This window comes from Stylophora pistillata, chromosome 1 (genome assembly GCF_964205215.1).
Source record: "Stylophora pistillata chromosome 1, jaStyPist1.2, whole genome shotgun sequence".
Classification (NCBI taxonomy): Eukaryota; Metazoa; Cnidaria; class Anthozoa; order Scleractinia; family Pocilloporidae; genus Stylophora; species Stylophora pistillata.
This window is the reverse complement of record NC_142519.1, coordinates 45,658,873-45,682,465: the sequence shown is the minus strand read 5'-3', so window position 1 is coordinate 45,682,465 and position 23,593 is coordinate 45,658,873. Positions and strand designations below refer to the sequence as shown.

Below are 23,593 nucleotides of genomic sequence, written 5' to 3'. Positions count from 1 at the left end.
TCGGGGCGACGGAACTTCACTTGAGAGCGAAGGAGCTTAAGGCGACCTCACCAACATCCTAACTCAAGTCTCCTTATTGTGAGGTTTCATTGTCCTGGGTCCTCTTAGCTTCCTTAGTTAATTGGTGGCGTCTTGGTTCGGTTTCAGACTTGATTGGTGGCGAATGATTCGCTCTCACGAAGGGCTAACGCTCGAAACGTCAGCTTTTTAACTTTTTACGGTCGCCAATTTACAATTTCAACTTAGTTGATATAAGCAAATTACCTTATTACCCCCACCGACGCAGAACCACAGTTTCTTTAGAAACTTACCCCCTGTACTCTTATGTTATGTATTGAATCGCGTATGCGCATTACATTACGTCTACTGTCGCATTCGCATCGGATCTGTGAGTTACACATATCACGAGTTAAGATAGAACAGAATGTTTATTTAATTCTCAACCTTTCGTTGGCTTTTATTCGCAAATCAAATTTTCTCCGGCTGGGTAGCTTCTTACGAAACGCATTTGCAGAAATAAGCAAGAGGTTTTGAGTGCGCTTCGAAGCTTGGACTAGAGAGGCTGCAGGAGGCTTGGGACTGAAAATTGAACAAACCCTTGGAAACTCTGATCGTTCTCGTGACGTTTCCTTTGCTGTCCTTCGCTTTCAGTTTCATCGAACAACCACGCTGGCTACAATATCAATATTCCAAAAAACATAACCACAAAACAGATTTAACTTAGATTACGATAGCACCATCCTAACTCAAAAATGGGATCACTAGATTAATGGAACGTTTTTCGTGAGTTGTAATCTTACTTGTCCTGCTCAGGGACATGGACTCGTTTTTATGATCGTCACTCTCTATTAGTCACGCAATCCATGTAATCAATCAGTGGGGTTGCGTGACGCACTAGAGATCAATATGTTATCTGAACATTTAGGATGTACCGTCTCGCCTCGTCTTACCTTAAGTTATCAAAATCATAGCAGCTGAAAGGTTTAGGCTCATTTCTTATTATCCTCTATCGTATGGGGCGAGCACTAGTGAAGTTTTGAAATCGTTTCGCGGTTTCTTTTTTCTTCATAAATGTCCTTAATTTAACACAAATGTCCTTAATTTAACACAAATGTCCTTAATTTAACATAAATGTCCTTAATTTAACAGCTCTAAGTGACAGACGCGCCCATCTATGCAAGGTTTATATTTATAGACTCCGGAATGAAGACTCACCCCTTGCATTTTATGCTCCCCAAACAGGAAGAGGTTGTGCTTAATTAGAATCTTAGATCTGGCATTAGCCGCTCCACGCGTCCTACTTTTAGGACCAAGCGCACGCAAGAGTTTGCCACGCATAAGTATACCTAGTGGCTTGTATAATTATGCCTTTTAGTATTATTGGATTTATTGTATTATATTTTAGTATTGTATGTTTTGTAAATAGCTCTGTAATTCAGCCATTTTGTATATTGCCGCAAAGAGTCTTAATAAACAGTCTTTATTCTTTAGTCATGCGCGCGTGCATGTCGGTATCTCAGCGTCATAAAAGCTAGTTTCGTAGTTTGCCATAGAAACGCTCAATTTACACGAAGATAATAACTCCTGCCCCGAAGAAAGATTTTACTATAACTTATTGAGGAGCTCATTTGAATCTATTTGTTCGATCAATATGGAAAAAGAAAGTGAACACGAATTGCCCCGAGGAAAAAAGCGTAAGCTTAAAGAGAAGAATTTCCGCAGGTTAAAAAGGGTGAGTTTTAACGCACACCACATATCAACAATAATGGTTGATAGAGACTGTTTTACATTACCCAGTGAAACTGCAGCAGCATAGTTTAACTGTTAATCTGTCTTTCAGCAAAAGGTGGATAATTTTTTCTTTTTCGTCGACTATTGAATCCGAGACTTCAGACTCGGGTGAAGCTAGGCACTGAATTTCTTTAAATTTTCCGTTATTCCAATGACTTCCTAAGACTTAGACGAGGAAGCCTACTTTCATTGACTGCTTCTTTGTTTGTTTAAGAGTATCGTATCACCAAAATTGAGGCAATCACTGCAACCAATCAAAACGAAGCTAAATATTACAAGAGCCAATGAGAGCTCAAAGGAAAACAAGCTAGGTTCCTTAAGCGCGGGAAAATGAAAATGACCATGGCACGGTTGGTTTCAGTTTTAAATCTGATTGGTTGGGAAAGTAGGGCAAGTTTTTTTTACCAATCACAAAGGGAAGTAAGGCAAAATTTGATTACTTTTGACACTTAATTGAAGGTTGTTCTTATAGGGAGCATGTCCAGTATTCAAACTACAGGATTAAGAAAAACCATTTGAACTAATACATTTTTGATTGTATTTTGACTGAATGATAGAGTCGAGGGTCTGAAAGACTAGGCGAAAATAAAGTGAAGTACCCATATTAAGCTTTGTAGTTTTAGTTTTCAGTGCAATAGTCATAAGAAGGATACAGATATTGTTATTTGCTATATGTGTGCTGATGGTATGTTATTTTTTTTCGCCGATAGCTTTGCAACAGCAAGGACTTCCCGAAAGCCGCTGTCAATAAGAGGTTTGTACACCAATTTTGTCAACTTCATACCTGAGACATTTCGACCAGAATTGGGAATTTTGTCTCTCAAAAGACTGAAGTTAACTTGTATTGTAAAATGCTTTTAATATTCTCTTGAACTGCAGACTAAGATGTGTTTGGAGTGGGTCAGGGATATGCTCCGAACGTTTGATAAAAGACAATGGACCTTCACACTCTCAAGTAAATATGAATTGAGTTACCAGTTTTATTTACCAGCTATTCCACGCTTTTTTCTTTTTTTTTTTTTTGGACGTTTCACTGAACATTCTGCCATTTGTAGGGTTCAATTCTATCCCTGGTCAACTTTTTTAATTTCAAAGTTATAAACACATACTGCCATCCTCAAAACCGAGAAATATTGAATCATGAACTAAGATAATACATACTGGCCGTAAAATCACCATTACACCAGGGATCGTATCTCTATTTTGCCGCGAGACTCGTCCTTCGAAACCAAACTTCTAACGCATGTATTTCGAAAACGGCGCGTTTTTCAATCGTCAATTTTTGCATATACGCTACTTAAAAAAATAATCTTTAAGATATGAGAAAATAAAAGCATTCAGGAAAGGTCGAGTTAGCCGCCGGTAACGTCTTAAAATTGAACTTCGGTCGTTAGCTGTTACTTGGGAAGGACCACCTGTTCTCAATGTAGAGTTACACGACAAATAAAGGCTTTTCAAATCTAAGTCCTTTGGGAATGCTAAATGAGTTATTTTTATCATTACATCTTAATTTTTATAAATTTCTCTCATCCTACTCGAGGTTGAAGCAGGGCCTTCCGAGACCAAGAAAGAACCAGCGAATGAGTGCTCGTCCTCCAGTTCAAGCGAGGAACGAGTCACAGCGGACAAAGCTGAATCCAATCGACCGGGTTTTTTACAAAAACTCTGTTCAAATAGTAAGTTAAAGTGTTTTCTTTGCTTGTTTCTTTATTTTATAAAAAAATATTGGCTTTTCAACTGAAAATCTGCCAAAGAATACTAGATTAAGGATCATTCTTATAGCAACTTTTAACACAACACTTTTTTCCGAAATATTTACTTTTTATCTCTAAAACTTCAGAAATTAGAAAATGGACGGTTTTTAAATAAAGCGGCCAGACTTATATTACCGTTGTATTGTCGTTGCGTTCCATCACGGACTTGCGCCTAAAGAAGAGAAACTAACACAAATGGAAAATAAATTTGTTCAAAACCTTTCGAAAGATTTTAGAGCTTTACTTAAGAAACTCATCACTTATGGGATCCGATTATTTAGTAAAAACTTATTAATATCTGTGAGAGTTATAGCATAAGCAAGAGTATGGTGCCAAATGTGCGTGGGGGGGGGGGGTGGGTGGGGGAGGAATTATGAAAAAGTAAAAAAGTAAATGGCAAAGCGCTGATGATGAAATTCTTTCGTCACAAAGTCTGACGCAGTTAAATAAGGTGGGGGCTGTAATAGAGAGAGCCTTGTTTTGAATGCGTTCCATTTAATTAGCACAAAAATACCTAAATGCCATAGCCTCTTAGAGATTCAAGTTTTTCGATACAAAGTAGTACATGAGTTCCTACACTTTGCTTTTGACAGCTCATCTTGCCAAAGATGAGGATGATGGAAGCGAATCTTTTATAAGAGTTGTTTCTGCAACGGGAGAGCCAGCCAATGTTCTGGTAAGGACTGGAAACTTATTTGAAAACACATTTGGCTGGATAAATGATAATCATGATATGATCAAGTAAAAACAGCAACGTAATGCAGTGGTCAAGGCAAGGAACCTTCTGTAATAAAACTGCGATTTGCCATATTTTTGTCTCCCCGCAAAATGGAAAAAGTACATTTTTACATGCTGATTCTAAGTGTGTTGTTATTACTATTTCTTAAATTTAAGTAATGTTTCTCATCTGATTTTAGGCTGGAACAGAGCCCTCTAAGATTAATAAAGAACCCGCAAATGACTCCCCGTCGCTTGGTTCAAGCAAGATACAAATCACCGCTGACAAAGTCAGCTTGAATGGCAAGTTAATCAGTTTTCTTTGTTGCCTTGGTAATTTCTCTTTCAAAAGATTAACCCTTCCAGTAAAGTAGTGCTGGAGAATACTAGCGAAGGGAAATTCTGGTTGCAACGTTGCACAGATACATTTTGTTGCTCCAAATAGTTACTTTCATCTTAAATCCCCTCCTCCTCCACCAAAACGTCGAGGGGGGGGGGGGGGGGGGGGGGAGAGGAAGAAAGGAAGGACAGTAAATGATGAAGACCGGGATTCTTGTCCTATAAAATATTATGAAAAAGTAAGTGGGACAGGTATTAATGATAACATTACAGCGTCCCTGGGAGTTACGCCGCTAGATAGAGTCTATGATAGAAAGAGCTCTGTTTTGTAAGCGTTCCAAATCATGGACACATTGAAACATAAATGCCATTACCTGTTGGAGATTCAAATTTTTTGGATAGAAAGCAATACATGAGTTCCCACTCGTTACTTTTGACAGCTCATCTTGACAAGGATGTAGATGTAGGAGGAGACTCTTTTGGAAGAGTTGTTTCTGCAATACGACAACAAGAGACCACCCTGGTAAGGAACATAAACTAGTTTATAACATTTGGCTCGTTAAATAATAATCGTGGCAAAATCAAGTCAAAATAAGGGCAAAGTGTGTTCGTCATGGTGACAAACGTTTTGGCATTAAAACAGGGATTTGCTACCCTTTTCTCCTCCCGCAATATAGAAGAAGAATGTTACGTGCCCAAAACAGAAAATAAAATCATTCTAAACCACGGAAACCCTACTACTACCATGAGAACGCGTTTTGAATAATAATCATAGAACCAAAGCCAAAGTGATAATTTGGATATATCAACAAAGTTGAAATGGTAAATTGGCCACCGTAACGATTACAAAAGCTGACGATTCGAGCGTTAGCCCTTCGTCGGAGCGAATAGAGGAATTGTGGGTTGTGTGTGCTTTTAAAGGCAGAGAATGGAGTTACGTTAGAACCAAAACCAAAGTGGTCACGACGGCCAATCAGAACTAAGCAAAAGATCACAAGAGCCAATGAGAGGTCAAAATAAAGCAAGCCAATCAAAACTAAACGAAAAAGCTTGTTGTCCTTTGAGCCAATGAGAGCTCAAAGGACAACAAGCCATGTTACTTAAGCCCGGGAGAATGAGAGTGATTAAATCGCGGTTGGCTTTAGTTTTGAATCTGATTGGTTGGGACAGTAGAACAAGTTTTCTGAACCAATGACAGAGCGAAGAAAAGAAAAAAACCAAAGCAAGATCGGATCACTTTCGTCTCTAAAAAAATAAAAACTCGAAGTTTAAGATTATTCATGAATTTTTTCACTGAGTGTAAGAGTTAAAAGTCTGGAACTGGGTAAAAACAAGTGAAGTACACAAAGTCAGCTTTGTAGTTATATTAGTTATCATTTTCAGTGAGATAGACAAGAAAAATACAGGTACTTTTTTATTTGCTACATGTGTGTCATTGCTATTTTATTATTTTTTTTTTTGGTCTAATAGCGTTGCCACAGCGAGTACCTTCCGAAAGCCGGTGTCAATAAGAGGTTTGCATACCAGTTTTAACAACCTAGCCTTTACCTGAAATTTTTACCATGACCAGAATTGGGAGTTCCTTCTCTCAAAAGACTAAAATTAACTTTCTTTACAAACTGTTTCTATATTTTACAAACTGCAGGTTAAGACGTAGTAGGAGTGAGGAAACTATTTCTAAACGTTTCAAGAAGGACTGTGGGCATTCAGAATCTCAAGTAAATAAAATGACCATTTTTTATTTGTCAACTAGTCAGCAAGTGTATTTGGTTGCTTCACTTAACATTATGCCAAAGAGAAATCTTTGTGTTCGTTTGAAACAGCGCATTGTGCATATCACATTCTTAGTCTTGCTATCCTAAAAGCAGAGAAAAACTATTGGGAACCAAGATAAAACAAACTGGCAGTAAAACCACTATCAATTTTAAGCTTGTTCAATGTTTAGCTTGTCGTAAGGTGATTATAAATTTCCTGGGAAGGACTGCCTGTTCCCATGATAAAGTTACGTTAAAAAATATCTCCCTAATAAGTCTAAGTCCTATGCTAAAACACTTTTTAAAGTTATTATCATTATTCCTTGACATCAATTAATCTCTCTCATCTTATTTGAGATTGATGCAGGGCTCTCTAAGACCAAGAAAGAACAAGTGACTGAGTCCCCGTTACCAGATTCAAGCGAGGTATGAATTAGCTTTTAAATGATAATCATAGCATAATCAAGTAAACATAACAGCATTGTACAATCGTCATGGTAAGGAATGTCTTGGCATGAAACTGCAATTTGCCGCTGTTTTTTGCTACCCGCTTCTGTAACAGTAAATTCTCACACGCCTAAAACAGAAAAAAAACGCATTCTGAGCCACAGCAAAGCCTATTAGTAGTTTAAAATACTACCATTAGAGCGCTTTTCGCGTCATAGAAACAGATCTAGAATCAAAGTAATCGCATAGGCCAATAAGAACTAAGCAAAATATCACAAGAGCCAATGAGAGCTCAAAGTAAAACAAGCCAATCAGAACTAACCAAAATATCACAAGAACCAATGAGAGCTCAAAGTAAAACAAGCCATTCAGAACTAACCAAAATATCACAATAGCTAATGAGAAGTCAAAGTAAAACAAACCAATCAGAACTAACCAAAATATCACAAGGGCCAATGAGAGCTCAAAGTAAAACAGGCCAATCAGAACTAAGAAAATATCACAAGAGCCAATGAGAGTTCCTTAAGGGCAGGATTAGGAGAATGATCAAGTCGTGATTGATTTTAGTTTTGAATCTGATTGGTTGAGAAAGTACAGCGTGTTTTCTGAACAATGACAGGTCACTTTTGCCTCTAAAGACAGAGAAAAATACAAAGCATATAATAAAATGATGTAAAGCATGCTGGCAGTAAAATTTTCTTTAATTCTAAGCGTGTTCAGTGTTTAGCTTGTCGGAGGGTGGTAGCAATTTGTTTGGAAAAGATTACCTGTTCCCATTGTATGGTTACGTTAAATAAAGATCTCTCTTATTTACGTTAGTTGGTCATACTGCATTGCTATAATTATTATTTGTCTCTGTCTTATTTTAGGTTGAAGCGGGGCCCTGTAAGACCAAAAAAGAAACCGTAATTACGTCCTTGTCGTACAATTCAAACAGGGTGCAAGTCACAGCGGACAAAGCAGAATCCATTCGACCGGGATTTTTACAAAAACTCAGTTCGAAAGGTAAGTTAATGTGTTTTCATAATTGCCCGGGTGGTTAACTGTTTGGTTGTTCTTGTTCAAACGATTGGCTTTTCTACGGAAAATATGTTGAAGAATACTGGGTAATGGAACATTCCGACAGATACACTTAATTTGTGGCAGAAATATTTATATTTTATCTTGAAGACTTCACAAATAGAAAAATGAACCGTTTGCAAAGGGGCACCTAATTTACCTAATTTAGAGGCTAGTAGTGTCTTTGCGTTACGTGATGGACATGTGCAGAAGAGGAAAAACGAATTCTCATGCCAAAAAGAAACTATCTGTGAGAGTTTACCGGGATAAAACTATTTTTAGCCTCAAGAATTTTTAAATTAGATATCAAGTTATAACAGCGTATGGGAGGGGGAGAGGGAGGATGAATGATAGAGACTGATTCCTGTCCTCTAAAATATCATGAAAAAGTAACTAGCATAGTGAAATTGAAGCGTCCTCAGGTCTAATGCAATTAGATAAGATGGGGCCTATTATCGAAAGAGCCGTGTTTTGTATGAGCTCCAAATAATGGACACATTCAAACATAGACACCATAGTCTCTTGGAGATTTAGATAGAAAGCGATACATGAGCCACTTTTCTTTTGACAACTCATTTTGACAAGTGCGTTTTGGGTAACATGATAGGAAGTGGATCATCTGGGGCACGTGAACACGATTTATCACGAGGGAAAAAGCGGAAGCTTAAACAGAAGAAGCTAAGCGGGTTAAAAAAAGTGAGTTTTGACACACACCACATATCAAGTATACTTGATAAAGACTCTTTTACATTACTTGGGGAAATTGCAACAATTAATTAAACTTCAATCTGTCTTTGGAAAAAGGTGGGTAGTTTTTGCTTTGTCATCGACTGATGAATCAGAGACTTAAGATTCGGATGAAGCCTGGCACTGAACCTCGAGGGTCTGAAAGACTGCTTAAAAATAGAGTGAAGTACCCAAAGCAAGCTTTGTAGTTCTATTGGTTGTCATTTTCACCGCAATAGAAATAAGAAGGGTACAGGTATTGTTTTAGATGCTTCATGTGTGCTAATGGTATGTTACGTTTTCACCTGATAGCATTGCCGCAGCGAGGACCTCCCGAAAGCAGCTGTCATTAAGAGGTTTGTATTGCCGGTTTTCACTGTGACACCATCATCAAAACCAATTGACAAATAAAGTCAAGAATTTAAGAGATAAAAATAAGATGAATATTCAAATAGTCTTGCAAAGATTCAGGACCTTGCACTATTCCGTGTCAGAGATATTCGAAGAAATGTGTTGTTCAAATTTACAAAGCTTTGTATGCAGACGCCATGTTGGTGTCCCTCAAAGGTGTCCCACCAACATGGCGGCCGGAAGCTAACAAAAACATATGTCATCGAGTTTTGCTTTAGAAAACCTGTAGTCGTATTCTGAGGGCTCGCAAAAATCTACATGATTACTCGTTCTCATACAAGGACTGTTAAAATTGCGAAATCTCAGCAGATAAGTCACTTTTTTTTAACTTACGTGACAGCATTTTGATATCGTGTCACGCAAGAGCTTAGAAATTCAACCTTGCTTTATCACAAGACGAAAATCCCGATCAAACTGAAAATTTGTAAAAAGATACGTATTCAACTGCTCTATTAGCTAACTAACTGAAATCTCATGAGGATTGATAATCCCGTATTTTTTAATTTTGATGACGTCACGTGAAAATCAAGAATACCAGTTTCATCAACTTTAACCTGAATATTTCCACCAGAATTGGGAGTTTTGTCTCTCAAAAGGCTGAAATTAACATGCATTGTAAACTGATTTTATATTCTCTTGAACTTCAGACTAAGACGTGTTTGGAGTGAGTCAGGGATATGCTCTAAACGTTTGACAAAAGACCGTGTGCCTTTACACTCTCAAGTAATTATGATTTAAGTTACCAGTTTTATTTACCAACGTTCCCGCACTTTTTGTTGACGTTTCACGGAACATTCTGCCATTTGTAGGGTTTAATTTATCCTCAGCCTTTTTTTTTTATATTTCAAAGCTATAAGTACATACTGTCCTCCTAAAAACAGAGAAATATACAATCATGAAACATGACAAAGTATACTGACTAGCAGTAAAATCACCATCAGACCAGGATCATATTTCTATGTTGCTACGAGACTCGTCCTTCGAAACGAAATTTCTATCGCATGTATTTCGAAAGAGCCACGTTTTTCAATCGTCAAATTTTGCAAATAGGCAACTTAAACAATTATCTCTAAGATGTGAGAAAATAAAAGCATTTCAAAAGGTCGAGTTAGTCCCCGATAACGCTATAAAATTGAACTTGTCGGAGGATCGTTAGCACTTTGCTTAGGAAAGACTACCTGCTCCTATCGTAGAGCTACGACAAATAAAGACTTTTCAAATCTGAGTCCCTCGTAAATACTAAATGAGTTATTTTTATTGTTATTTCTTAATTTTGATTAATTTCTCTTATTGTCCTTTAGGTAGAAACACGGCCTTCGAAGACCAAAAAAGAACCAGTGAATAAGTCCTCGTCCTTCGGTTCAAGCGAAGAACGAGTCACAGTGAACAAAGCCGAAACCAGTCAACCTGTTTTTTTACAAAAACTCGGCCCTAGTGGTAAATTCATGTGTTTTCTTTATTTTTTCTTTATTTTCTATGGAAAATCTGCTGAAGAATAGTAGATTAAGGATCTTTCTCGTAGCAACTTTAACCATATACAACTTTTTTGCGAAAAGATCACTTTTTATCTCTAGAAAATTTGCAAATTAGAAAATGGATGGTTTCTAAATATACAATCAGCATTAACACAAATAATTCGTGTATGCAGACATAAATACCATAGCCTCTTGGAGATTCAAGCTTTTCATAGAAAGCAATACACGAGTTCCCACACTTTTCTTTGACAGTACATCTTGCCAAGAATGTGGATGATGGAAGTGAATATTTTGGAAGAATTGCAACAGCTGCATCAGGAGAGTCTGCTAATGTTCTGGTAAGGACTGGAAACTTATTTGAAAAACACATTTGGCTTAGTAAATGATAATCATGGCATTATGAAGTAATAGCAGCAACGTAGGGAAGTTGTCAAATTTAGGAGCCTTTTGCAATAAAACATCGATTTTCCACCCTTTTGTCTCCCCGCTGATGTATAGGAGTACATTTTTACATGTTACTACTTACTGGGTTCTTCTTATTATTTCTTTGTTTTAAGTAATTTTTCTGATATTATTTCAGATTGGAGCAGGGCCCTCTAAGAGCAATAAAGAACCCGTGAATGACTTCCTGTCGCTGTCGCTTGGTTTAAGCGAGATACAAATCCCCGCTGCCAAAGTCAGCTCGAATGGTAAGTTACTGTTATTTCTTTACTGCCTTCGTAATTTCTCTTTCAAAAGATTAACTCTTCCATTAAAGTGATTGCTGGAGAATGCTAGCGAATGAAAATTCTAATAGCATCGTTGCACAGATACACTTTATTGCAGAAATAGTAACTTTCATCTGAAATCCCCTCCCTCCCCCCCAACTGTCGAGGAAGGGGGAGGAGATAGAGGGGTAGTAAATGATGGAGACTATAATTCTTATCCTCTAAAATATTATGAAAAAGTTAAAGGAATTCTAGCGTCCCTAAGTATAACGCAGTCTGATAAGGTGGAATCTAAAGTAGAAAGAGCCCTGTTTTATATCCGTTCCAAAGCATGGACACACTGAAACACAAATACCCTAGCCTCTTAGAGATTCAAGTTTTTACATAGAAAACAATACATGAGTTCCCACACTTTGCTTTTGACAGCTCATCTTGTCAAGAATGTGGATGTAGGAGGTGATACTTTTGGGAGAGTTGTTTCTGCAACACAACAGCCAGATACTGCCCCGGTAAGGGTTATAAACTAATGTGAACACACATTTGGATTGTTAAATGATAATTGTGGCAAAATCAAGTAAAAATAGTGGCAAAGTGCACTTGTCATGGTGACGAGCGTTGTGGCATTAAAACAGCGATTTGCTACCCTATCGCCTCCCCGTGATATAATACATATAGTAGAATAATACATGCCCAAAATATAGATTAAAATGATTCTAAACCACATCGAAGGCTAATAGTAATTAAACTACCATGAGAATGCTTTTTGAAAAGTTTTCATAGAATCAAAACCAAAGTAATTACGACGGCAATTCGGGGCTGAGCAAAATATCACAAGAGCCAATGAGAGGTCAAAATAGAACAAGCCAATCAGAACAAAGCCAAATATTACAAAAGCCAATGAAAGCTCAAAATAAAACCAGTCAATCAAAACTAAGCAAAATATCACAAAAGTTAGTGAGAGCTCAGAATGAACAAGCCATTTAAAACTAAGCAAATTATCACAAAAGTCAGTGAGAACTCAAAATAAAACAAGCTAATCAGAACTAAGCAAAATATTACAAGAGCCAAAGACAGCTTAGAATAAAACAAGCTAATTAGAACTAAGCAAAATATTAAAAGAGCCAATGAGAGGTCAAAGTATACTAAGCCAAGTTTCTTAGGCGCGGGAAAACGAGAGCGATCAAGTCGTGTTTGGTTTTAGTTTTGAAGCTGATTGATTGGGAAAGTGAATGGAGCTCTAGATCTCTGAATCAATCGCAGGTCACTTTTGCCTCTCAAAACACCTTTAATTCTGAGCGTGTTCACTGTTTAGCTTGTCGGAGGGTGGGTTAGGAAATTGTTTGAGAAGGACCATCTGTTCCTTTTGTATAGTTACGTCAAATAAAGATTCTCTTGAAAAAGTCTCTTAGGTAATACCAATTAAAAATTATTATTTATTGATATTAGGTAATTTCTCTCATCTTGTTTTAGGTAGAGGCAGGGCCTTCTGAGACCAAGAAGGAATCCATAAATACGTCCTTGTTGTACAGCTCAAGCGAGGTGCAAGTCACAGCGGACAAAGTCGAATCCTTTCGACCGAACTTTTTGAAAAAACTCAGTTTGAATGGTAAGTTTACGTGTTTTTTAAATAATTTTTTTGGTTTTTTTCTTTCATGAGATTGGCTTTTCTACAGAAAATCTGCTGAATATTACTGGGTGATGGAAAATTCTGCGAGTAACTTTGCACAGATACATTTTATTGTAGAAAGAAGGGGAGTAAATGATGGAGTTTGTGATTTATGTCCTTTAAAAAAATGTAAATAACATGATGAAATTCCAGCGTTCCAAGGTCTAACACAGTCAGATAAGATGGGGCCTACTACAGAAAGAGCCTGTTTTGTGTGTGCTCCAAATTATGGGCATATTGAAACATATACCATAGCCTCTTGGAGATATGAGTTTTTAGACAGAAAGCAATACATGAGTCACTTTGCTTATGACAGCTCATTTTGACAAGTACGTTCTGGGCGACATGATAGGGAGTGGCTCGTTTGGAAGAGTTTTTTCTGGGATACGCAAATCAGATAACGCTCCGGTAAGGACTGAAAACTAATTTGAAAACACATACGACTTGCATAATGAATACCATTGTAAACAGTAAACATAGCAGAATAGTGCAGTCGTCATGGTGAAGAACGTTTTGGCATGATGCTCCGATTTGCCAGCTCTCGTCTCCCCACAAATATAAGAATAGTTTCCCTCTCCTCCGCGGGTAATCTCTGTTATACAAGTTACTTACAGCACAGGAAGCCCAAGCTCACTACTAGAAAAGCGGACGTGACTGTTACCGTGTTGCGCAACGTTTTATATTTATAAAGGTTTGTATGGGATGTTATCGGTTTGCCTTAAAAGAGAGAAAAAAATGTCTTGTTTTGAAATAAAATGGGCTTACCTTATTGCCTTGTTGTTTTCTTTGTTGATTCCTAGCGTCTCAGACCATTTTGAAGCGTTTTCGGCGAGTTAGCGCAATGTTGGTGTTCAACTGCATAGCGCTAAATCGCCGAAAACGCTTCAAAATGGTCTGAGACGCAAGGAATCAACATAGAAAACAACAAGGCAATAAGGTAAGCCCATTTTATTTCAAAACAAGACATTTTTTTCTCTCTTTTAAGGCAAACCGATAACATCCCATACAAACCTTTATAAATATAAAACGTTGCGCAACACGGTAACAGTCACGTCCGCTTTTCTAGTAGTGAGCTTGGGCTACCTGTGCTTACAGAGGGCCATCAAGAAAGTTAACCGTGAAAGGAATAGGGTGGGTTGGAGAATATAGAGCACGAAGGAGTCGCAGTTGACGTACGAGAAGATTGTCCAAAATTTTCGGACAGAGAGACTTCTCGAAGAAATTTAATGCACTCAATTCGAAAAAACTTCCTAAAGGGAAAAATACCTGCAATCTGTACTTCAGTAGTTGAAAAAAAATTATTTTCAAATCATGACAAATTTTCGAATGGTGAAGTGATGCATCAATATGTTCAGTGTGATCTCTATGGATACCATTGCCTCAATCTGTGTCTTCTCACTAATGGCTTATATACTATGTGTCATTTTCCCTCACCCTCAGGTGGCCATTAAGTTCGTGGAAAGGGTAAAGGTGCGCGAGTTCAAAGAGGTGAGTTATCTGTAGATTGAGACCTTTAGACAGGTTGAGTAAGCTTTGGATTAAGAGGTGTAACTGCCTTGGCTGAGAAAAAGCTGTTCAAGAAAAATAAAGGAAGTTGCCGGCTTGTGGTTAGCTTGGCCAGGAAGCAGTCTGTTTTTCTCTCAACATGAAGATAGAACTTTGGGCGCGAAGAGATTGGGACAAGACAGGGTGTGTCGAACATGGTCATGACCCCGCCCCTAATATCCATACTAAAAAAGTCTTGAGTTCGGTGTCCTTTAAGCTCTTGAGACTGTGAAAGAGAACACCATATTTCACTAGCATTTTCGTCTGTTCTATTCTATTCTGGCCTATTCTAGTCTGTCGTGTTTCCTTCACTTATGAAGGCGGGAAAGCAAAACGGATTATGAAACTCGGAGGCTTCTGGTCGGCCTTTTTCTTCCTTCGACTTAAATGGACTTGTTCCGGGGCTCCTGCGTTTGTCTCCATCTCTACGTTCTGATGAGTAAATAGCCAATTCGTTTCCATTCTCCATGCTTCACTCCTGTTACCTAGCCTCGTTGAGTGTCGCTCACCCTTTGTGTAGGGGACGAGAATAATTGCATGACGGGACCGAAAAAGGGATGTGAATATGTTCACCTACAATCAAAGGAAAATTTGTTGGAACATCACCTTGACAAATCCCCCACAATTTACTATTGTTTATGATCCTATAGATCATAGAAATGACGTCAACAGTACATAGCCAGGTAAAAACGAATGATATAAAATCCCGACGTTTCGGCGACTTCATGACGCCATTATCAAGGGTACAAATGAAAATAAAATTAACAAATGCGAGTTCAAGAGTTACAACTAGTTTGCATAGAGGAGGTTGCTACAAAAATACTTTAGCACGGATAGAATCCGTTTGCACGTTCAAACTCGGTGTTAATTGTTTGATGTAAAACATCTCGTTGACAAGACAATCGAATTTGTTCATGCACTTCTTGAGAACTTTGAAACAGCTAAGAAGGTCCTCAGGGACAGCACCTGCGTGGTCGTTGTCGTAGTGCTTGCGTACTGAAGATGACGTGCTCATGGCTATCCACGCGGGTATATAAATGCCCACGTGTGTAACCAACATAGCTCCCTGTATCGCACAGGTTACATTTAAATTGGTACACTACGCACTGTTGATTAACCAGCTGTGGTTTGGTTTCACATTCTTTAAGGTCTTGGCCAATTTTCCGACTGACAAATACGGGCTGGATTGTGGTTTGGAGCTTAATGCTAAGGTCTTTCAACTGTGTCTTAACAATGTTAGCGGAGTCTTGGTCCTTGAAGGGTATGACTACTCGGGTTACATCATTTTTCGCCAATCTTCCCAACGCCTACAATGGCTGCTGGTCAGCAATTCTCGAGTTAATAAAGGTGTTAATGGCGGAGTTGATAAGGTGGCGAGGGTGGTCCAAACGTGAGAATAAATTCTTCAAGCGCTCACACTCCTCAGAAAAATCAAACAATTAACACCGAGTTTGAACGTGCAAACGGATTCTATCCGTGCTAAAGTATTTGTGTAGCTACCTCCCCTATGCAAATTAGTTGTAACTCTTGAACTCGCATTTGTTAATTTTATTTTCATTTGTACCCTTGATAATGGCGTCATGAAGTCGCCGAAACGTCGGGATTTATATCGTTCGTTTTTACCTGTCTATGTATTACTAAATCTTTGTTAATACGACGTCAACAATGTTTAAAATTTCGATGAGATATTCAGGCATAGCAAACCACCTTCAATCTTTATTTTATATCACTTATTGTCTCGTGTGGTTAAGTTATGGGAAAAGCTTGTGGCTAAGGCAGTGAGCAGCTTGGTGCGATTGCGCAAGATAGGTAGGATCGCTAGATAGGTACGAGGGCCGAAATTTCCTTAAAACATTGCCACCTTGGATATCTCTCTCGAAACTCAAGAGCAATAGCTATGGAGATGTTGCACGTGGAAACTTAGCATCACATTAAATAACTAGCCTCTAACATACCGGGTCACGTGTTCCGACCTCGCCGGAATTTTACAGCAAAGTTAGAAATGAAAATTTTATCCGTACTACAGTGAAGGACGTGCCGATACAGTTTTCTGAATATGATACCGAGCACGATACTGACGTTTTTCTTTAATATCAAGATCGATATCGATACTGTGACGTCATTTGGTTAAATGGCGAGTCGCGTGATTTGATTGACGAATTATTCGTTATATTGCACTGTTAAAGTTATGCAGTGGTCAGTGCTCTCATAAAGGATGGGCCGATACCGCTGCCCAATATTCGATACCAGCGATACCGAGGTCAGATCGGAAAATTTCGATACATATCAAACTCACGGGGTACAAATAGTGTCTTACAGAATTTCGTGACCACGCCCACTTCATCGGCCCACTCAAATCGAGTGCGATTTTTGGATGTTATATCATCTTGCCGACTCTCTGTATAAAAAGTTAACAATGTACCACCGAAATATTGAACTATAATATGATGGCTTTCCATTTTGTATATTTTCGTACTACAAAGTAAAGTTTTTCCCTCGTCATTTTCACCTTTTCCCGAGCGGGTCCGTCAAAATTAAAAAGCCGTTCGTGGTCAAAACAAGACCGAGCAAGGAGTCTTGGGCGATTTCTCTCTTGCGCAAGCGCAAATTGAAAATGTACCGCCAAAATCAGAGAGGAACAAATTTCCTTTGTTTTGATATATAAATTGTCGAAGAAGGAGCAGATCGAACCTCGTAAAATGGCTAGTCAAAACAGCCACACCTTCCTCCTTTTGCCCGTTTCCTGTTTTATAAGCGTGAAAGCAGTGGGAGAAGAATCGGGTACCTCGGAAAGCGCTTCGGGTATTAATTTATCATCGTTTACCTACCAGATAAACAAGTAAGATTTGTAAAGTTATTTTCTGAAAGAGTCGGAATAAACACATTTTTTTTCAGATTAGATTGCTGTTTTTACCCTAAACGTCGTCCAATAAATTTTTGTTGCAGCCTACTAATCTATAAAATTTCGAAGGAAAATATTCAGATGCTTCACCGTCCCCGAAGGATCTCCAGTCATCGAAACGTGTACTGTAGCCAATGTAGTGAATTTTCAGTCTCTTGTTGGGTTTGTCAACCTCCGTGACTTCAACATCATACAATTTTGTATCTTTTCTCTGTGAAATGACCTTTTTAACAGGGGTGTATGCTGAGTATTCGTTGCAGAATCGCTTTGGTTCTCTTATCTCTCTCTTTGGCTTGTCCGCCATTTTGAAAATTTGCTCAGGAGGGCATCTGGGTTAGTGGCCGCGCCAGGCTGGAACCGACAAAAACAAATGTCCATCGCAGTGGGGAAACAGTTTGATATGTAGAGAAAAGTATCGTTGCTTTGTCTCACGCCAGCGACCAACCGCTGACAAGAGCAATGAGCACCGCAGTGTGCGTGTGTGCGCTGCAAGGGTGAACTCATTGACGACCATGAGTTTCGACCTAAGTACGTTCTTAATCCGCTTTTAAATTTTTGTCTGTGTTATTGATGCTTCTATAGACGCTTCGTTTATGAATTGCCATATCTCTGTGAAACAAAGGGGTGCTTAGCTCATCGATTCGAAGATGAAAGAATAATCATTTTTCATTTCATTGTTTCTTCTTTGCTGTAGATGGAGGGTATTCGAATTCCTGCGGAAGCGTATCTTCAGCACAAAGCAAGGCATCAATACGTGATCGAGATATACGAGGTGTTTTCTACAGAGGATTATTATGTGATCGTTATGGAAAGACCAGAGCAATGCCAAGATTTGTTCGATGTGTTACAAACGAAGGTAGTTCTTAATGAGAAAGAGGCCAGGAAATATTTCAGCCAGGTCGTCGAGGCCAACATCAGCTGCGAGGAGCATGGTGTCATTCACCGCGATCTCAAGCCAGAGAACATTTTGCTGGACTTGCTCAAAGACGAAATCAAGTTGATTGACTTTGGTTTGGCATCCGAGGTTCAAGAAGAACCTTTTGATACGTTCAGAGGTGAAAACAGGCGACTTGGAATTTTAATTTGTAGTGCTGATATATAGTTTATGAAAGTGGAGGGAGGGAGGGGGGGGTAAGGGGGAAAATTGTACACTGGCTTGGGGCCCTTACCATTTACGCGCACCGTCCGGTTGGACATTTAAGAATAAATATTAGCGAGAAAAACACACAACGTTTCGATGACTCCATGTCATCATTCTTAAGTGAGGAGAGAATAAAAATGAATAGTTAATTTATACCGTACGAAGGTGACAAACGTAAAAAGGTAAAAATTTCTTTAAAAAATTTAAATAAATAATTGCGCGTGTTGAGTTCATAAATGTAAACTATTAAATAAATAGTTTCGCGCGTATGGAATGCGATTGTTTGTTCTCGCTAATATTTATTCTTAAATGTCTAACAAAATCTAATGTCATTCGTTGGAGAAGTCAGAAACAAATATATGGGTGAATTTGGTTTTAGAAAAGGACAGAAAGGGTCATAACTTACCATAGCCATCGAAAATACGAACAGATTACGACAACTGGAATTGTACGATAGCCGCTCTCACCAGAGAACTCTGCCGAATTTGTTTCAGGAACCACTGCATACAAGCCACCTGAAAGCATTACAGCAGGACGCTATGACGGTTGCCAGGGAACTGTCTGGCAATTAGGAATACTATTAGTGGAAATCTTATCTGAAGACATGGCTTTTGAGAAGCCAGAAGATGCTCTGAATTTCAAACCACGAATTCCAGAGTACGTTTCACCAGGTAACAAATGTTGTATGCGGTTATAAATGGACGTCTGGAAAATTATTTATTTATTTATTTTTTTTTGCCTAATTTTTTTTGTCAAATCTTGTTCCTTTCTCAACAGAGGCCGCTGATTTGATCCGCATGCTGCTGAATCCAGCCCCCTCGAATCGACCAAGATTAAGAGAAGTTCTGCAGCATCCCTGGTTCTCCTTGCAAGATTGATTATCCTCGGTTCAATACTAACAACTGCTTACATTTGATACATTAAAGTGACTCAAGGCCGACCTGAACCACCTTTCACGCATAAAGTCTGATGGAGAAGTAGAGGGTAGTGGTGGGAAGGAGTGTTGTCAGTAGCAGTCACTGATGTTTACAAAGCCTCAACGAAAGTCATCATCAGCGTCGAGTGAAGAGTTGCGTGTCAGTCGAGTATTATGGGTCTGTTTTGCGTACGCTGAATGGTTAGATTTGCCGCGATGTTATTGGTCTGAGAGACCAATGTCGCGTAAATAGGTTATGATTGTCATCAAGCTCCTCACTCGATTCGGATCGAGGTTGCCGGAACGGAACCACTACCGAGTACAGTCCTTTTAACGCTCCCGTACTCACCGCCAAGAGCATACTACATGGTCAAATGTCGATGTTGTTCTAGGAAAGAGAGGACATCTATACCTGGGTTCAGCAAGAACTGTTTGAAGTTATTACGAACTTTTGTACATAGTCTTAAAAAATTTTCTACAAGTTGACACATCAGTCAAAATAAAACACTGGTTTATTGAAACTACTATCGAGTGATGTAACTCCGCACAGCGCTCAATTTGTAGGGGGCATAGGAATACACAGGAAGCGAGCGGGTTGTATCGCTGGCGCAATAGGCCTTTTGAAGCTAGAGATCACGTGCTTAGATACCGCATAGCAACGCCATACTGGAGAGCAAGCACTCCAGTCATCTCAGACAGTATAGAGGTCACAGAGGTCTGCATTCAAACAAAGAATACAGCGGATAACACGTCACAAGGTATCTCAATTCGAGAAATCCAGTAAGAAGTAATAAACAGCTTCCCCGGAGTGTATCAGCAGCAAAATCACACCAAAATTCGTTTTTCGCTGATACACTCCAAGGAAGCTGTTGATTAAAACTTACAAGATTTCTCAAATTGGGATACCCTTTAATTTGTTATCCGCTGTATTCTTTGTTTGAATGCAGACCTCTGTGATCTCTATTTTGTCTGAGATCACTGGAGTGCTTGCTCTCCAGTATGGCGTTGCTATGCGGTAATGATCTAAGCACGTGATCTCTAACTGCAAAAGGCCTATTGCTGGGCGTGTAAATTACCAATTCAGCGGTGTTTTCAAAGTAACACTTTAATTACTCTTGAATTAAAAAAAAAGGACATTTTTCACAATTTTTTTAAAACATTTCACGCACTATTTATCAGTTTGATTGATGTTTTTTGGGAGAAAGCGTCGGCTGATTCTTCATCCCATATCAGTTTGACTTCGATTGAATTGCCGTGCACGTCGTGCTGAGTCTGTTTTTCTCTTATTGATAAGCGAGACGAGTGATAGCTTTCCGCCTAAAAGATATTGGGACGAGACCGGACGTGTTTCACGTATTTCTTCAAAGAATAAAAGAGCCAGACGTCTGCCTCTGTTTACCTCGTCTACGCCCTGTTTACCGTAAACTAACTACGTCAATGAACTTTAACCTTGGCATTGAAAACTGGAAAGAACATTTTTCTAGCACATCACTTTTTTTTGTTTTTGTTTTTACGAGTTGTGGTTTGGTTGTTGTTTTTGAGTTTTCGTTCACGCCAACTTATCCCTCAGTTTGAAATTTAAACGAAGCTTTTATTTAAGCCGAATGTAGGGGTTACTACTGACTTGGACTACAAAATAATACATGTTTTCTACATTGTTTAGACACTAGCCTCTCCTTTCGTTCTTGGAATTTTTACAGTTACTAAGATTTTCCGAGAGGTCATCATGTGTGATTTTGACCAATCAGAGACTGTGTGGCAAGGTTCGTGGGGTTTCAGAAGGCGTAAGGAGTGTTCGCTGTCTTTTTCCTTCCCGAAGTGTTCACCTTGATCCGTTCAGAGGCTAATCGTGCGCTTGCTTTCCCTCTAGCTCATTAGATTGAAAAAAAAAAAAAAACAAACAAACAAACAAAAAAAAAAACAAAACAAATCTGCAGGTTACACAGAATCGCCTTGTTCATCTCTTTAAGAAACATTTTCGGTTCTAGTAATGGGAGCTTGCGCAAGGACAGAGACAAGGAGAAAGCTTGCTGTAAGATACATAATCAAGGGCACTGTGTATCTGGAGTTGGTAACAATGCTCCTGAGGGACGGGGAGAGAAATGCAGCCTTCAAGAGCTTCACCAGAACACACAATCAGGATTCAGAAAATTCGAGATTGAGGTGCCATGGCTAATTATTGACGAGGATATCGCCCTTCAAATGTGGGACGTTTACAAGGCTCTCTACACGTTTTAGCTAAGTTTAAAAACAAAGTGGGACAGAAAGAACAGTTTTTCAAAGAATTGTTTTCATTTGTTTTGTTGATGAAATACTTACAACTAAGGAACTGTCCGTTTCTTTAATCTTTTGCAGGTTTAGTTAGTGCTTAAAGCTTGTTCTGTACTATTATTTCACTTTATTATTTAACGTTGATGTCCAACTGACATCAAATTATCTCTTCCACTGTTTCCTTTAATCATAAAACGTAGAGTTCGGTCGATGTTTTATGCTGACATTTCGACTAACTTCAATGACAAAACAACAAATGAACTAAATGACAAACTGAAATAGCTGTTTATCGAGATGATAATTTAAGTTCCGCTCAAGCAATAACAAAATAACAATGGTTCCTTTTCATTAATCGTTCAATATAGCAACTATGCCCAGCAATTTGAGATTACCATCCCTCGTTTGAAGAATTGGGACGTCTACGTTACTTTAGTCCTTGTCTGAGTTTCTAGTCAAGTTTAAAAAGCACAATGTTGACGGGGAGATGTTTATTAAAGAAAAATTTCTGAGATAATAGGCCTTTCCTCGGGGACAAAATCATGAAAAAAAAAATTTATAGCAACAAAATTTTCAATTTCAAAACTTAGCTAAGAAAGTTATATTTCATTAATATAACACTTTCAACTCAGTTTTTTAAAAATTTTGTTGATTTGAAAATGGATTTTTGTAATTTTTCACCCAGGCTTTGACCTTATAATTTACTTGTTGAAGATTTCTTTCAGTCTTTCCAGTCGCTGTTCATGCGCACTGTTATCTCGGACCGTCTGACTACGCGCCTTCAGTGACAAAAGGTCAGCATACTCCATTTGGGAAAACTTGGCGCCTTGCTCCACAATGGACGTTAAGATTTCCTGCACAAAAAACCAAAGAAAGGGATTTATTTCTTCCTTGCTCTTTGTCACTTAAGCCATGTAAGGATACCCAACTTAATTGTTTACTTAAATAGGGTAAGTTTTAAAGAAATTGCTATGCTACGGGCGGGTATTGAAAGACATATATCTTATTAAACGTTAGTATGGCTGAGCATTTTGACGAGTTGTGCGGTATTCTGACGAGCCCGTAAGGGGAGTCAAAATACACACAACGAGAAAAAAATACTCAGCGATACTACACAACCAACTGTTTAATAAGAGATTTCTTATCTAACACGCCAAATTGTAATTTCAATGCGGGCGAATTTCGCGGATATTTATTTACGGGAAGTGCGTGTCACAGGTATACGAAGCGGAACGGAACTGGCGTGGAAATTTCATTGTCATCTAACTGCTTTTCTTCGTCCGATTTCTCTAATAAACTTGGATCAATGGCCAGCCATTCCGACTCTTCTTCGTCAGAAAAATATTTAAATTGTTCGCCATTTTTTTTCGTAACTTCAATCCAATTCGTCACTTGCGCGATGCGAGAAAACCTGTTTAACTGGTTTTCTGGAGTACAAATACCACTTGATATTTGTACTTGTTTTGGGCGTTATTTATACTCTACAGCGCACAGTTGGATAATAAAATTTGGTATTGTCAACTAGGTTAAGAATGTAAAGTGACCACCTTGGAAGGGCCTTTCGCTCTGACGAAGGGCTATCGCTCAAAACGTTAGCTTTGAAAACTCTCTACGGTGGCAAATTTATATTATAAATCGGTTGATAAAAACCAAATTATTTTTACTTGTGTAATTGTCTGCTTAATCAAAGTATCTTGCTGTACAATAAATGGCAAAAGACGTTGGTAAATGTTCCACAACCCTCCGCTCAAAACAATAATTAGAAATCTTGTAATTCATCTCTAATAACTTACCTACGGGCATTTGTTACGATGATTTAGGCCTATTTTAATGAAAGCGGTAAGGTAATTTCTCACAAAATGACGAGGCAAAGGAAGCATTTTAAACGTCCGCGTGTAGTTAACAATTATTCCGCGAGCGCGCGTTGGATATGAGATGATAGATAGCCAACGAGGCGCGTAGCGCTGGGTTGGCT

The 23,593-nt window shown here is 38.6% G+C and overlaps 3 protein-coding genes and 1 long non-coding RNA gene across 6 annotated transcripts in view; 3 read left to right on the top strand and 1 right to left on the bottom strand.

Annotated features, from left to right (window-relative positions):
• The first annotated feature begins 2,443 nt into the window (after positions 1-2,443).
• On the top strand, positions 2,444-3,451 carry LOC148742745 (uncharacterized). Its single transcript, XR_015999300.1, has 3 exons — positions 2,444-2,545; positions 2,671-2,746; positions 3,332-3,451. It is a non-coding gene; the product is annotated as an uncharacterized LOC148742745 (long non-coding RNA).
• Positions 3,452-4,110: 659 nt separating this feature from the next.
• LOC111341988 (uncharacterized) lies at positions 4,111-12,254 on the top strand. Its single transcript, XM_088748309.1, has 14 exons — positions 4,111-4,221; positions 4,463-4,565; positions 5,042-5,124; positions 6,072-6,115; positions 6,247-6,319; positions 6,713-6,781; positions 7,672-7,807; positions 8,469-8,557; positions 8,900-8,943; positions 9,646-9,721; positions 10,300-10,435; positions 10,726-10,811; positions 11,054-11,162; positions 11,607-12,254. Exons 1-14 carry the CDS (start codon positions 4,111-4,113, stop codon positions 11,705-11,707), a joined length of 1,260 nt encoding a protein of 419 aa, XP_088604435.1. The 3' UTR covers positions 11,708-12,254.
• A 296-nt stretch (positions 12,255-12,550) lies between these two features.
• On the top strand, positions 12,551-20,059 carry LOC111341981 (serine/threonine-protein kinase pim-1). 2 transcript variants are annotated; one of them, XM_088759198.1, is made up of 6 exons: positions 12,551-12,786; positions 13,163-13,254; positions 14,287-14,334; positions 17,988-18,348; positions 18,929-19,105; positions 19,212-20,059. In XM_088759198.1, exons 2-6 carry the CDS (start codon positions 13,192-13,194, stop codon positions 19,310-19,312), a joined length of 750 nt encoding a protein of 249 aa, XP_088615324.1. In that variant the 5' UTR covers positions 12,551-12,786; positions 13,163-13,191; the 3' UTR covers positions 19,313-20,059. The 2 variants fall into 2 exon arrangements, with proteins under 2 accessions (XP_088615324.1, XP_022804762.2); XM_022949027.2 differs by lacking the exon at positions 12,551-12,786 and having other exon boundaries at positions 12,799-13,254.
• A 1,617-nt stretch (positions 20,060-21,676) lies between these two features.
• LOC111341982 (exocyst complex component 4) overlaps positions 21,677-23,593 on the bottom strand; it is a 29,278-nt gene continuing 27,361 nt past the window's right edge. For both annotated transcript variants that reach the window (XM_088759239.1, XM_088759242.1), the window contains one exon: positions 21,677-22,472. In XM_088759239.1, the coding sequence (XP_088615365.1) occupies positions 22,320-22,472 (153 nt within the window). In that variant the 3' untranslated portion in view covers positions 21,677-22,319. The remainder of the gene's footprint in view (positions 22,473-23,593) is intronic.

Bases quoted from the DNA above. Each gene is read 5' to 3' on its own strand.
- LOC111341981 (XM_022949027.2), top strand. From the start codon at position 13,156: ATGACAGCTCATTTTGACAAGTACGTTCTGGGCGACATGATAGGGAGT. The intron at 14,335-17,987 runs GTGAGTTATCTG...TCTTTGCTGTAG, and splicing joins AGGTGCGCGAGTTCAAAGAG to ATGGAGGGTATTCGAATTCC. The intron at 18,349-18,928 runs GTGAAAACAGGC...AATTTGTTTCAG, and splicing joins ACCTTTTGATACGTTCAGAG to GAACCACTGCATACAAGCCA.
- LOC111341988 (XM_088748309.1), top strand. From the start codon at position 4,111: ATGAGTTCCTACACTTTGCTTTTGACAGCTCATCTTGCCAAAGATGAG. The intron at 10,436-10,725 runs GTAAATTCATGT...TTTCTTTGACAG, and splicing joins ACAAAAACTCGGCCCTAGTG to TACATCTTGCCAAGAATGTG. The intron at 11,163-11,606 runs GTAAGTTACTGT...TGCTTTTGACAG, and splicing joins TGCCAAAGTCAGCTCGAATG to CTCATCTTGTCAAGAATGTG.